Here is a 14,754-nt window from a genome sequence, read left to right as displayed (position 1 = left end):
TGCTGACCTTCTCCAACCAGGAGCATTATGTGTAAACTGCTATTCAAGGCCAGAGATCTTGGCTACATCCTCTGTGGCCAGTCCAGGCCCTGTGTGACTCTTGCACACCATCAAGCCAAAGTGCTTTTCACAGACAGCCGTGGCGGGGGTTTAACTAGAGGAAACTGTTTGCACTGAGGGAACAGAGCTATCCTGTGGAAGACTTCAATTCGGGCAGGCTCCAAAGAGCTACTGCTCTGCGCTACCTGGTGGGATTCCCAGCTTTGTTCCCTTGTCCCCGGGGGAACTGCAGAGAGCCTTGTGCTCAGGGCTTTGCCCCCAGGGGTCCCTCTGGAAGGAGCTGCAGTAGTGGGCTCTCACAGAGTCTTTGCCTGTCCTCACAGGGAGGAATGAGGCCCCAGGGCTGGACAAGGAGCCCCGACACCAATGAGTGGAGATGTTGGTGAGGCCTGGGATAGTGACTGTGACCTGGCACTGATTCCTGTCCTGTTCTTGGTCCCTGGCAGGCAAGAGATCTGTGAAAGTGAGGATCAGTTCCAGATGTGCCCACTCTGTAAGAAGTGCCCCTACTGGCTGCTCTCCAGCATCTGCAGCATGTTCATGGTGAGAGCCGGGGCTCAGCTGGGTCCATCTCACTGTGGGGCCAGGTCTAAGGAGTTTCCCACCAAGAGCTTGTGTGCTGGGGGCCCTTGGTCCTGCACCAGGACCATCCCAGCCTGGCTGGGAGCACAGTGGGAGGGGTGAGCTCTGAGCTGTTAGTACAAGCCTTGGGCACTGGTCTGCTCTGCCCTTTGCCACTAGAGGAAGCTTCCCAGCACAGGAATGTGCCCCAGAAAGGAAGCCACCTTCTCCCAGCCACTCCTCCCTGCCACTCTCATGTCCTGCTCCATTACCAGTTCCTCTTGCCCTAATCCTTCTGTGCTCTATTGCATCTGCTCATGGCCCCCTGCTTTGCTGATGCTCCCCTAATTCCCACCTCCAAGCCCCTACTCCACTTTCCCCTCATTTAGTCACTATCCAGTTCCTTCCATCTTTCTTCTGCCTTTGCATAGACTGACATAGCCAACAGCACATGGGTCTCTCTGTGGTGGTTACATTGGTGCCTCCTGCCTGGTTCTGTCTTGCACATGGGGTAGAGCAACAGCACTAAGTCCAGAAAGTGCTCCTGTGGGCATATGTGAGGCACTTAGGGCTGCATAACTGGTTCACAGTGCAATGGGACTGTTGCTTGTCACTGTGCTGAGGTACCCTTCTTTGCCCAGCCAGTCTCCCTGCTGCTCAGAGTGGCTACAAGCTCTTATGCTACAGGGAATTGGGGACTATGAGGCTATCTCTGCTGTACTCACAGCAAACCTGCTTTGGGCAGCCCCTCTGTGGATGTGAATGGTGTAGAGCTGTTGAATCTAATCCTACTGCTCCCTACACAGGGTCTCTTCTCCCACACTGTGGGATGAGTCAGCTTCCCCTCCCTCCAGCCAGTCCCCTCACTCTCATCTGCTCACTCCCCTCCACAGGCTGGCCGGCTTTTCGACCATGGTGGGACCATCTTCTTTAGCATCTTTATGACCCTGTGGGCAGTGACGTTCTTGGAGTACTGGAAGCGGATGAATGCCACTCTGGCACACCGCTGGGATTGCTCCGACTTCGAGGACATTGAGGTACAGGCCCTATGTGACAGCCAAACTGCTGAGGCCTAGTGAAGCAAAGCCATGATGATGCCTTTTCCGTCTGCCCTAGGAGCGGCCGCGCCCTGAGTTTGTTGCCATGGCCCCCATGACGATGAGGAACCCTATCACTGGGGTGGAAGAACCCTATTTCCCTAAGCGGAACCAGATCCATCGCATCCTGGCTGGATCAATGGTCATCATCATGATGGTAAGGGTATGGTGGGTCTTGTACAGAGCACAGTGGCTCGATGTATGCCTGGGCCTTCTTTCTGCTGCCTGGTTTGCTTCTGGCTGCTCCCATAGCTCTGTAACTTCTGCCAGTAGGATGGAGGTTCCCTACAGCCAGGAATGTCCACAGGGGTAATAATGGAGCCAGTTGGGTGAGCTCCTTGCCATGGTTGTGTTTGCAGATTTCAGTGGTGGTTATGTTCCTCATCTCCATCATCCTCTACCGGGCCATCGTCAGCCTCCTGGTCGCCAGTTCTAGGGACTTCCGCTTCGTGGCATCAGTAAGATGGAGAACCACCCTACCCCCCTCCAGCATCACCCATGGGTCTAGTAGACTCACTCAAGTCTCTTGAGCTTTATGCTTCACTGTCTTCTACTCTGCTTGTTTCCTTTAGGCATCACGCATTGCCAGCCTCACGGGCTCAGTAGTGAATCTCATTTTCATCCTCATGCTCTCCAAAATTTACATTGCACTGGCCCATTTCCTGACCAAGTGGGGTAAGTGACAGCATTGACCTACAGGGGAAGTTACACAAATTCTTCAACTATTTTCCCCCACTCGGTCTGATGTCCTGCTCCCTTATGTCTCATGTCCTGGAGCCACAGGCTCCTGCACAGCTTGCTGGCTGTAGGGAAGAAGGGAAGAAAGAGAGACTCTCCACCAGGATGGAAAGGTTCCTTGGGAGAAGCACTGGGTTCCTGGGAGAGAAGTAGTCTGAGGGCTGCTCTGAAGCATCCCTGTGAGAGAGACTAGCTGCCCCTGGGAACCACAGAGCTCTGGGCCCCCACTTGGGCCCAGGCTGGAAAAGCCTGCTGTCCTGACTGAGGCATGAGTGACTACTGGGGGTAAGGGGGTGGGGAGTTGAGCTTTCATCTCCAGCCTGCTGCTTACTCCATAAAACAGAAGCTTCTTGAAAGACATGAGTGGGGAGAAAAGCAGAAAGACCAAGAGGCAGGAGCTGTGAAAGGAGTGGAAGTGCTGAGGGAAAAGGAAGTAGTACCAGAGTAGAGAATGAGTTCAGGTGATTAGGGGAAGGTATTGGGACAGTGGTTATTTAGACAGTGCTATCCTGCCTCCCACAAGCTAGACATTGTGTAGGGCAGAACATAAGTTGTGGCAATCCTACTTCTGGTAGGGTCAGGGTTGTGCGTGTAGGGGAACCTGGAAATGACAGGCTTACTGACTGCTTTTCCTTGTCATGCACTTTATCAGAGTTGCACGTCAATGCAAGTGTCACTAGCTGAGGAACATGCAGGCAGGCAGCTGTCTTGGGCAGGCGGGTGCTAGTACTGTGCCTTGTCCCTTGGCAGCAGGGGAGCTGGCAATGAGCAACTGGCTTTAACAAACTTTTATCCCAGTATGGAAGTGTGCAGATGGCATGGACAGTTTTACCCCCAGTCCTTTCTGGGGGGATTTGCCACTGGATTAGGTGAAGTTCATCCCGCTTCAGGAGTGTGCAGCGAGCAAATGTAATTGCTGGTTACCCTGGTTTTAAGTGTTTTGTCTGCCCACATCCATCATTAGTGAACGGCAGGGAAACACTCCTGCCCTATTTGAGTGTTGCCCCAGCAGTGTGGGTGCCTGACAGCTGCTCTGTGTGTGTTTGCCTTGTCACAGAGATGCACCGGACCCAGTCCAAGTTCGAAGATGCTTTCACCTTCAAAGTTTTCATCTTCCAGTTTGTCAATTTCTACTCCTCTCCCATATACATTGCCTTCTTCAAGGGCAGGTGAGGTGTCTCTGGGGGAGGGAAGCTCCATCCATGCAGCAGGGACCTCCCCCAGCTCCTGCTTCAGGGGACTCTGAAGTTCCTCCCTGTGGCACTTGCCTTTGGTGACTTGTCTCTGAAGCTTGACTCAAAGGGAGTGACAGACAACCTAAAGCACTGCTGCCACCCAGAGGCACTGTGCAGCATTGAGGGTTCCCATAGAAGCCTTGGAGCTGTAAGAAAAACTAGGAGTCAGGCTTCTATGCTCAGTGGATCACTATGCAGCCCTGTGTCCTTCCCAGTCTTCAGGGAGCATGTCAGAGAGTGGGCTGACCACATAGCCTTCATTTAGGTTGTGGAATCTCATATCCAGGAAGGCTGTCTCTCAAGCAATGTAACAAGCACATAGAAATGCTCATGCCCTTACTGGAGCCCCACACCTCAAACAGGCTTCTGTTGGGGACAGCCATGGTCCCCACTACATCAATGTGCATCATGCCTGGAATGTGGCAGCTGCTGCAGGAAGTCAAGCTGACCATGTGGGTGCCCAGTCAGAGGTAGCTATTGGGCAGTGCTTTGGGTAGATGGCAGGAGCACCAAGAGGTGCCAACTGAGAGCAGGGTCCTGTCATATGATGTGTTGCACCCAGACTGAGGAAGGAGCACGCAGCCTACAGAGCCAAGACAGGCACAGGCTGAGGGGAAACAGATATGCGAAAGTGAAGTGATTCACCCACTATGCCAGCAGCAGAGATGGGGTGGAGGTAGCACATGACTCTCCTGAGCCCCAGCCAGTGGGAAGAAAAGGGTACACAACAGGCTAACTGAAACCCCCCTTGGAGGTGACGAGCACTGAAGTGCCATCAGTGCCAACCTGGGTACCCTCTGGAGGCCGCCTGTTAAGAGAGCTGGGCAGGGAGGCACCATTCTTCTGCTCTGTTAGGTAGAAGGGGTGCAAGTTATGGAGAAATACTGTACATACTGACTTCTCCATGGCCGGTATCCTGATGTGTGGGACTGGCCTCCATTCCCGTGTAGCAGCAGGACTGGCCTCAGGCACCAGAGCAACAGGTGCCAGCAGTGGCAGAGGCAGGAGAACGTGAGGGATCCCTGGCCTGGTTCTGCTCAGCCCAAGGCTGAGGGATGGGCCAGGGCCCCAGGGTCTGGAACAGCCAGGGAGGCAGTCCAGCTGGCTGGGGCAAGTGGAAACGGGGGTTAGGCCTGGCTTTACCACTCTTTTTCCATCCCCATTCTTCCAGGTTTGTCGGCTACCCGGGGCACTATGGGACTTTGTTCAGTGTCCGCAACGAGGAGGTATTGCTTGTTCAAGGCTCTGGGGAGGAGGGGCAGCACAGGAAGGGTGGAATATGCACCCTGCTGTGGTGCCAGGAACCCCCTTGCCCAACTTCCCCCGCCTCTCTACATACAGCTCTATGGCAGAATCAGGCCTCTCTGATCCCTGCACTGATCCATGGCCTTCCAAGAGCCAGGAAGGGAGGCTTTGGTGGGTCTCGTACCAGGGCAGGGCTCCTGCCTGGCACCCCAGCAAAGGGTACACATGTGCTCTGTAGGTACCCTCTTCCTTCTGCACGTTCTGGCAGCCGCACACATGAAGCCCACTCTATTGGAGAGTCTGAACCTGGGGCCCTTCCCACCACCCGCAGGGGGCAGTGCTTGGGGTCCTTCTGTACTTGCCCTAACAGCAGCCGAAGTGAGGTGCTGTGGTGGCAGCCAGGCTCAGCCCCTCACCTGAGTGACTGCTACCCACCAGACGCAGCCTGTCTACCCAGAGGGAAGCAGCAATATCTGAGGCCCCTCAGCTACAGGCAGGTCCACTTGGCCATGGTCCCTGCAGCACCTATGACCAGTCCGAGTGCTGAGATCAGCTTCTCAGGGCTTCCTGCTACCTCGTCTCCATGCTTATCTGAGTGAACATCCCTGACATTAAATATAACCTCTGTACAGGAGGCTTGTACTAGGGGGTCTGTCCAGCCATGACTCCATGCACGTCAGAAGTGCTTTTCCCAGGGGAGGGGCAAGTTCAGGTCAGGATGAAGCCAGCCCAACCCCCTGCTGACATCATTCCCGAGCTGTGGGGAGCCCAGCTTCCAGCCCCCACTCTGGTGCCAACCAGTCCTTGTCTTCTCATGCAGTGTGGCCCTGGTGGCTGTCTCATTGAACTTGCCCAGGAGCTGCTGGTCATTATGGTAGGAAAGCAGATGATCAACAACATGCAAGAAATCGTCCTCCCGTGAGTACCGAGCACAGCCAGGAGCAAGGCCAAGGCACCAGGGGAAGGAGGAGGGGGCAGAAGCTGGGACCCAGAGGTAGGGGAACAATGGACCATTGCACTGAAGGGAGGTGCTGCCAGACAACCCCAAGCTTTGCCCCAGGTGCCATGCTGGGGTAGCAGGGACACGCACTCTAGTGGGACACCTCAGTGCTGAGGCATCAGGATACAGTGCAGCATGGTGAGGGGCTTGATCTGGGCAAAGTCCTACATATTCCCCACATGAGTCCCATTGGCAAGTGGGGGGCGGGATCTTCTGCCCCATATAGGCCAACTCCTCAGGCTGCCAACTGAGGGTAGTGTCCTTCCAGCTGTGGCACAAAGACCCTGGCAAGGGCTTGCTTTGCCCAGCTGTGATCTGAAAGTGCCACTGAGACTCATTCAGCTGAAGGCCTGGGCCCAGCACTGCCCCTAGGACAAGACAGGCAGCTTCCAGCCATGTCTGCAGAGGCCATACCCTGCCCGTGACTGCTCCTCCTCTTCTGCTCCCCCCACCCCCAGGAAGCTGAAAGGCTGGTGGCAAAAGTACAATCTTCGCTCCAAGACGACCAGCAACGAAGCCTCCTCAGCCCCAGTGCCACCAGTGCCCTGGCAGAGCAACTGTGAGCTGTTGGTGCCTGAGGGGCTCTTCGATGAATACCTGGAAATGGGTAGGGAGTACAGGCAGGGGAGGGACTTGCCCAGTGGGGCCATGGATCTCTGAACCAGAAGTTCCTTGTAGGTGGGGGGGAGGGGAGGAAGAGTGCAGTTGGCCACACAACTGCACAGCGCCCTTCCTGGCCCTTGTGCTGGGCACTTATTGGAGGCGCCATCATCTGTGTCCTGAGGATGCCTCCCAGCTCTCCCACATTCAGCTCCACAGCCCCAGTCATGCCACCTATGACATGCTCTGCCCAAGGGGTAATGAGGCAGAGATTTCTGGGACAGTTGAAGGTGGAGACAGCTCCACCCTTGCTAGGGAACCCTGGACAGATTTCTTCTTCCCTAGCAAAAGCTGAGCTCTTGCAGTACGTTCCCCACCTCTGCTCCTGTGCAGCCCTTGCAGCTGGTTTCAGACTCAGAAATATTCCACAGGAAACCTCCATCCCAGGCTTGGTTTCACCCTGGCCTCCAGCCCAGTCTGCTCCATGTTCCAGCTTCCTCTGCCACAGGCTCCTCTCACCTCCCTTCTCACAGGTGCCCCAAGGAGCCAGCTGCAGCAGTGAGTCAGCACCAGCTGGCTTATCCCAGGGGTAGCAAGCAGCATAGGCTTCAATCAGGCCAGCGTGCCTCTAGGCAGGAACAAGGAGCAAATATACTCTCAGAGACCTTTTGATCAGAATGCATTTCCCAGGGACTTCCAGGTCTGCCCTTTAAACACCAAGAGAGGGTGAGGAGGGAAGGGGGAAGCAAAGCACCCTTGGTAGCAGTAAGTTAGAGGAGATGCCATGAGCATTGCTGTAGACAATCAACCCCCTTCCCCACTCTCTTTCCCCTGCCCCACGCCCTGATGGTCTTTTCCACCCACACTCCATAGTCCTGCAGTTTGGGTTTGTCACCATCTTCGTGGCTGCCTTCCCCCTGGCACCCCTCTTTGCCTTGCTCAACAACTGGGCGGAGATCCGCGTAGATGCACAGAAGTTTGTCTGCGAGTACCAGCGCCCCGTGGCTGAGCGGGCCCAGGGCATTGGCATCTGGTTTTATATCCTGGAGGTCATCACCAACCTGGCAGTCATCAGCAATGTGAGTGGTGCTAGCAGGAGCCCTGGGGGGAGGGAAAGAAACTGGCCATCAGAGGGAGCTGCTCAGAGTTGGGGTGACATTCAGCTGATGCACTCAGGTAGGCTTTGGGGTCTGGTCTTCCTTTGGAAGCTGCAGGTGGATCCTCAGTGTTCCTTGATCTTTGTTAGTGGATTAAATTAAAAAAGCGATGGTGAAATCACACCCCAGGTGGTGTCAGGCTGTAGATGCAGTATTGCCTGTGACAAGTCATATGCAAACTGCTGCTGTACCTGATGGACCCATGAGCTGTGGTCCTGCTTCAGTTCCCTGCCTCTACCCTAGAGAAGAGTGGAAGAACCATCCTTCCCTTTCTCCCAGCTCAAGGATCCATGTTACCACCCCGGGCCTCTTGTTGAGGTGATCACAACTGGAGCTGTAGAAGAGCAAGGCTGTTGAGCAAACAGTGAGATGAGAAGTCCTAGAGGAGGTGCCTGCCTCTGAAGAACGAATGGTTCCAGCTGTGGGTGGTGGGAGGTGTCAGCCTGAAGGGTTTGCAGTCCTCACTGCAAGGATCCATTGTTGGTAGCCAAGGGCAGGTGTGCAGACTGCAGGAGTAATGTTGAGGCACAGGGAAACCTGCCTGGAGTTTGTGCCATGTGTACTCATCCCAAATGAGAGGAGGTTCAGCCACATAGTCTCTACAAGAGCTACATGCAAGCACCTTATAGCCATGCAAGGCTCCAGAGCAACAGCATATGGGCAGAGGCTCCACAATATGAAGCTGCCCCTTGGCCTCAGAACCGCACATGATCATGTTTCCCTCATCTTTTCAGGCCTTCCTGATCGCCTTCACCTCAGACTTCCTGCCCCGGCTCTATTATCAGTACACCCATGCCAGCAACCTCCGTGGCTATGTTAACTTCACCCTGGCATATGCCCCGGACACCTTTGTCTCCCAGTACAACATCACGTGCAGGTAAAATGCATCTGCCAGGGTTCTCAGTAGAGCCACCTCTGCCAAGGGAGGCACCATCTCCTGCTTGTTTGTGCACATTTGGATTTTCTCTCCAAGATGGCTACTGCCTTCTCCCTCTATGCTCCTTCATGCTTGGTTGTTGGGGGAGCAAAAGGTGGGCTTGGGAATGATGTTGCCTGTGTCTAGGGGACCCAGTTCCCATAGGGGTATTGGAGCATATGAAGACATTAAAATATTTCTGGTGGATTACTGCAAATGCTGCCCCTACCATCTATGCTGAGAGGAACCCCAGAAATTCAGTTCATTGGGACAAAACGATGTATCCCATCTGTGTCCTCATAAGAATATAAGAACTGCCATTGATTGGGTTAGAACATAGGAAACTAGGCAAGATGAGCCTGTCTCAGTGGCAGAGAGTGGATAGTGAAAGGGAGAGTGAATAGGATATGACCAAGGGTTTTTTCCCCCTTGTTCCTTTCCCACTTGGAGCCTCCAGAATTGAAGGTCTAGGAAGTTCTCATTCAGAGGCTGTAGCCCTAACTTCTGTGCTCAGTAACCATTGATGCCCCTTTCCTCCAAGAATGCGTCCAACCTCTTTTTGAATCTGGCTAAACCATCCAGGTCTTGGGGATTGGCAATGTGTTCCTAGAGAGCCATTCATAATATAGCTGATGGAACTGGTGCCAGCCCTGGAGAGGCACATATATACATGTAGAGGGGCATGGACTAGTGAAGAAAAGATACCAAGATACTTTGTTAACTAATCCTGATGCACGGTCAGATATGCAAACTAATTTGCCTCTTGTGACTGAGTCAAAATGCCAGTGGAGGCAGTTGAAATTCTAATCTACAGGTGAAGGTAGGTATTGGGCTTCTCTTTCCCAGCTGTGACTGGATGCTATCTTCCCAGGTACCGGGCTTTTAGAGAAGTGACCGGCCAGTACTCACTCATCCACTGGAACCTACTAGCCATCCGCCTGGGCTTTATCATAGTGTTTGAGGTATGCCCCCCTCTTTGTCAGTCTGATCCTCTTTCCTGTTCTCCATTCCTTTGCTCAGATTCTCCAGGACATTTGATGTCCTTCGCTGCCTTGTTCCTACTGTGGGTAGACACTGCCTGGTTCCCACTGTGGGTAGATGTTGCCCCCCCTGCCCCACTTGGATACTCCACTTTTTTCAAGTCTCTCCCCTGCTCCTGGGCTCTGCAAGGTTCCTAGGGCAATTCCATGCTCCTCACTCCTCTGGTCTCGTGTTCCCCACACCCAAACACAGTCAGCTGTGTTACCAGCCACACCCCGTTCTTTTCCAGCATGTGGTCTTCTTTATCACTCGGTTGATAGAGCTGATGGTCCCTGACCTCCCAGAGTCGGTGGAGATCAAGGTGAAGCGTGAACGTTATCTGGCCAAGCAGGCGCTGGCTGAGAACCAGGTAAACATCAGGGTAGGGCTGGCCTTTGCTCTGCAGGTTTCCTTCAGGTCGGGATGGGGATGCTAGGAGGAGCACTAAGCCTTACATGACAGCTCACACTCTCTTGGTTTTCAAGAGCTTGTGGGAGATGCATGTGCAGATAGCCTTTCCCATTTGTTCATTCATTAGTCCCTTCTCTTCCCACCCATGTCAGACCTGCTGTAACCCAACACCCAGGCTTGTTCCACTGCCTATCTTGGCTCTGCCCTGTACCCTAAGCCTGGAAACTCCAGCCTCCTCCTGCATGATTAGTTCCAGCATTGCAGACTGGGTGGGTACAGCCACAGCCCCTGCTTGTGGTGCCAAATGCCTGCAAGTGCACAGCTGTACATCAGTGCAGCCCCTGCCAGTGCTCCATGACCACACTGGCATTGAGTATGCCCAGAGTCCCTGCTTCTACCTTCAAACCCTGCTGCTGTTTGCTCCTGCCCTACCCCCAAAATTCAGCAGTAGGGGAAAGGAGAGGACAAGTGGCTCTATGAAAGCAGCAGCTGAGTATTGGTACTGTTGTCACTTGTCCCCTCCTTTCCCTTGCTGCTGAGGGAGGGATAGTGGTGGGGTAGTAGGGCACAAATAGCAACAAATTCCAGAGCTGTTTGAAAGTGAGGACTCTAGGTAGAGCCCCTGCCAACCAGTGGGGAACCTCAGAAAGCTCCCCTACACTTGCAGAGCTTGGAGAGCTCACTATACCTAGGGCACACAGCTGAAGTGGGAATATGACTGCGTTGCCACACGCTTCCAGGTCCACCCCTGGTATCATACACCCCTGACAGTGCTTGCAATGTCTTTGTCTGCTTTGGGGCTCAGAAGTTCTGCTATGTAAACCAACCTACTCAAGGTGCAATTACTGACTGATGCCTTCCCTGGGGTAGGTCCTCCTTGAGGCAAAAGGAGGCCTATCCAAAGCCAGAACAAGAGCAGCAGCAAACAAGGACTGGGAGGCAGCATAACCATGGGAAGGCAGGGAGACTGCCATTTCCACAACATCACCCACTCAAGAGGACCAGCTGCTGTAGCAGCCTTGTTGAAACAGAGAACAAGGCCCCCACAAATGACAGCCATTCCTCATCAGCTGCAAAGGGAAGAGTCATTCAGCTCTGGAGCATGAAGATGTGGTAGCACCCAAAGTTTTGGAAAGATGAACTCAGCTGGTCTCCCAGCTTGACCTAGATGTTCGTTGAAGTTCTTTGCAGACAGCAGAGGAGTGAGAACCTATATAAGTGAGACTTCAGAGCAAATTAAAGGCAATTGCATGGAAACAGTGCCATCATTCACTGTTTAATTTGTGCAGTCACAAAAGTACAGCACTTGGTTCTTATGGCCAAGGGCTTCCCTCTGCATAGAGCTATGGTCAGAGTGGAGTAAGCAACTTCCCAAGAGAGAAGCATAGCAATAATGCACTGCTCCCATTCCAGTTTCTACATCAGGTTATTTAGAAAGAACTGTATCACTTCAATGTCAGTCTGCCTTCCAAGGTAACTCATTTTTAGAGAGGAGTCTTGTCAAGGAGGCTGTTGCATTACACTTAAGGCAGCTAATTGACCTTTACTAGGGGAAGCCTAACAGCAGCTGATTAAGGGAGAAGTTGCCCCAGCAGATTATGGAGAGGGTGGAGTTGGGGTGCTTGTCCCTCAAGCAGCAGCAGCCAGGAACATAGGAAAAACCAGGAAGGAAATGCATGCAGTTGCATTGAGGGGAGCCCCCACCACTCAGCTGAAGTGGGGAATAGCAGTGCTCATCCTAAATGAGTCTGACAAGATGCTGAGGTTGCCTCACTGAGCCTGGTACCACACAGTGTTCTGCAGCTGGCTGCAATGATCCGTTACTCACTAGAACATGGTGGTGGTGACTGCAGTTGTCCGAGGGCAAGTGCTCCGTGTTGTGCACACTGTTGCTCTTGGATTATGCCCGACTGCAGAACCTTCCTGCACTTCATGGTAGAGTCCTAAGCTTAAAACCAGAGGCCTGTTAGTGGCCAGTATGTGTCTGCTGGCTCCTACAGGGCTTCGACTCAGGCACTCAGTCACTGCAGCCACCCAGAAGAAACATTCCAGACACTCCAAGCTGTTTGAGGTTTTATTTTAGAATTTATAAAATTCCAGTGTCATCCATACTCATGAGCCTTTGTACATGTTTGCATATAGTCTCCAAATTCCAAAGTTAAGGCCAAGGGATCATTGCCATGGAAACATACAATATGGAAGACGAGGAAATGGAACACATGCCAGTCTGCTGCAGAATGAGGGGCAGTGGGAGACAGTATTAGGTACAATCACATTGTGACTTTCTTTAGAGGGGAGGGCTGGGACATAGGGGCACACAGTGCCCTGAATGCAACTCAAGCCTAGCTGTGCAAGTGGTGCATATTGGTTGGGGGAGATGAGAGGCTTGGCGACACCAGGACAGACCTAAGCCATGTGTGGGGGGGCAGGAGGTTCACCCCTGTTCAGAAGACTGATGTAAAGGAGGGAAGGGGGGTACTGCCTTAGTCCCATTACCCACCCCTTTAACCATCCACTGGGAAGGGTACAGGGTAAGTCACCCTTGCCTCTGCTCAGAGAGATGGCACAAGGCCTGTTGCACCAGTCACACACCTCAAGCTGCCCATGAGCACTAGGACAGTGTGGTTTGAGGCTCTTCCAGGAAGAGAAGTGCTAGCACTCAGAGTCTCACACCTGACCAAGAAGTGGGGGCAGCAATCCAGAGCTGGGGCCAGGCTCCACAAGCAGCACTAAGGGAGAGAGATTGGGGCTTTGCTTGTTAGAGCTGGAGTTGCTAGACAGAGGAATGGCTCAGACTAGAGCCTCTGTGGGAGCAAGGTAGGAAAGGAGGAGAAGTAACTCAGACCCCACTCCTCTGCAACCCTCCACAAAGACAAGGTTTTCCTCGTGCTGCCTTAGACTCAGGCCCCTTAAAAAACAAAAAAACCCCCACCAAATAATAATTATTAAATATAAATCAAGCAATGGGCGTGCCCAGGGTCACCAGCTTTGTGTGTCAAGCTGCTGGGGTGCAGAGCTCGATATCATCCTCTTCATGTGGACAATGGGAAGGAGAAAACATCCACTCCCTTCACCTCCATGGGTCAGAGCAGCTGCTGGCACCTGCCTCTCTTCCCCCTCCTTCCAAACCAGGCCTGTTTGTAGCTCAGGGCATGCTCTAGAGCAAGTGGCAAGGCAGTGTGCCTTACCAGAGCTCTGCTCCTATGACTTCATCCCCAGGGAGCTCCAACTGTTGCAGACTGACTGCTCCTGGGATCTCTACTGCCAAGTGCAAGGTGGGACAGGCAGGAGGGAGGGGAGAAAGGAAAAAAAAAAAAAAAAAATCAGCTCTGGCCACCATAATGCAATTCAGCACTGCTGACTACTTGAAGCAAGAGAACACCACCAAGCTGGCTTCTGAGGTAGAAAGAAGGCAACAATAACAGACCTCCCTCCTCCTCCTCCTGTCTTATTGCCATCATACTGGCAGTCCTCAGCAGGGTTAAGGATTGTGCGGCACTCCCCACATAGCATCTCCTGGGCCATGTTGGCTGACCCGAGTGCTGTCACACTAGTAATACTGTCACTGTCTGGCTCTCCTGCCTCACCATATTGCTGCTGGGAAGAATGAACACTGGAGCAGGGGAACACCGGGAACTAGGAGGGGTTTTTTACTCACACATTGGAAGACTTGTCAAGTGTGCAAGCAAGAATCTGTGCTCAATGCTGCATGTGAGTACAGTCATTAGCGTGTTCACACGAGCAGGGTATCCCTGTCTGGTCCCTTCCATTCTAGTTACCTCTACAGGCTACTGTACTTTTTGTTCCTTTAAGAGAAGCCTGATCTTCACTCCACTACTTTAGCACTCCCCACATTGACTATCAGCATTCAATGAATTTTTTGGCAGTTTAAAGGAAAAAAGTTGATTGCACTCTACAAAGAGAAGGTAAGGCTGGGGATAAAACACAAAGGAAAGAGGGCAAACGTTTTGGCTTTAGAAAGTCAAGGAAATTTATTTCCTGAGGTCATGAGACAGGAAGTAGATTCCTAGCCACAGTAAAGGAGGTCTCCCAATGAAGGCTAGAATGCCTTAGTAAGACATGCTCAAGAGGTCAGGTTTCTGTCAGCACTCAAGCTGCTGCAAATCTCTGAATCAATTGTGAAGTTTCGAGCAAAACAAAAGAACACATTTAGTGTTTGCATCAGTGGAACCATTGGTTCCAAGGGGCAGGGGGATCCGTCATCAAGAGATTATAGAGTAGGTCCCAACCTCTGTGACAGAACAGGGTCTAGCATGCCAGCCACCATTAGGAGACCTCTCAGGGCAATTGATTTATACTCCAGCCGCTGCATCAGAATTCAGACAGGAAGTATTTTGTGGCAGATTAGTGTCAGGTCAGCAGGCTGGAGGAGATGTTTCTGCTTCCAGGTCATTATCGTTTGGGTCCCCAGGGAAGAGTCTTGGGGGCCACTTGAGCCCCAAAACTGGGGAAATCTTCAGAACTGCTCATGTCAGGGGCCTAGAGCAAAAAAACAGAACGAACATAGATTAAAAGGTAATCAATCTGTAGTTTTATATAGCAGCCAAGCACAGCACCCACACAACAGCACTGCATGCATCAACCAACAGAACGGGTGGTGCCAGGGCACATGGGGAAGGGAACAGAGGGACAGTCGTGCTCTGGAAAGGGTAGAAAAGACGAGAGAGCCCAGAAAGGGTTTATTTTGGATCGA

At 52.7% G+C, this 14,754-nt stretch overlaps 2 protein-coding genes across 8 annotated transcripts in view; one reads left to right on the top strand and one right to left on the bottom strand.

The window, feature by feature from the left end:
• ANO7 (anoctamin 7) overlaps positions 1-11,292 on the top strand; it is a 28,149-nt gene extending 16,857 nt beyond the window's left edge. For all 4 annotated transcript variants that reach the window (XM_025216961.1, XM_006034883.2, XM_006034884.1 and 1 more), the window contains 14 exons: positions 507-603; positions 1,515-1,658; positions 1,738-1,875; positions 2,078-2,176; positions 2,291-2,393; positions 3,514-3,625; positions 4,863-4,917; positions 5,757-5,854; positions 6,395-6,543; positions 7,410-7,615; positions 8,428-8,570; positions 9,481-9,571; positions 9,880-9,999; positions 10,911-11,292. In XM_025216961.1, the coding sequence (XP_025072746.1) occupies positions 507-603; positions 1,515-1,658; positions 1,738-1,875; positions 2,078-2,176; positions 2,291-2,393; positions 3,514-3,625; positions 4,863-4,917; positions 5,757-5,854; positions 6,395-6,543; positions 7,410-7,615; positions 8,428-8,570; positions 9,481-9,571; positions 9,880-9,999; positions 10,911-10,988 (1,633 nt within the window). In that variant the 3' untranslated portion in view covers positions 10,989-11,292. The remainder of the gene's footprint in view (positions 1-506; positions 604-1,514; positions 1,659-1,737; positions 1,876-2,077; positions 2,177-2,290; positions 2,394-3,513; positions 3,626-4,862; positions 4,918-5,756; positions 5,855-6,394; positions 6,544-7,409; positions 7,616-8,427; positions 8,571-9,480; positions 9,572-9,879; positions 10,000-10,910) is intronic.
• An 809-nt stretch (positions 11,293-12,101) lies between these two features.
• The window catches only part of HDLBP (high density lipoprotein binding protein), a 43,206-nt gene continuing 40,553 nt past the window's right edge, over positions 12,102-14,754 (bottom strand). For all 4 annotated transcript variants that reach the window (XM_006034879.3, XM_025216986.1, XM_025216985.1 and 1 more), the window contains exon 28: positions 12,102-14,540. In XM_006034879.3, the coding sequence (XP_006034941.1) occupies positions 14,454-14,540 (87 nt within the window). In that variant the 3' untranslated portion in view covers positions 12,102-14,453. The remainder of the gene's footprint in view (positions 14,541-14,754) is intronic.

This window comes from Alligator sinensis, unplaced genomic scaffold (genome assembly GCF_000455745.1).
Source record: "Alligator sinensis unplaced genomic scaffold, ASM45574v1 scaffold863_2, whole genome shotgun sequence".
In the NCBI taxonomy this organism is placed as follows: Eukaryota; Metazoa; Chordata; order Crocodylia; family Alligatoridae; genus Alligator; species Alligator sinensis.
This window is presented reverse-complemented; position numbering and strand designations above follow the sequence as displayed.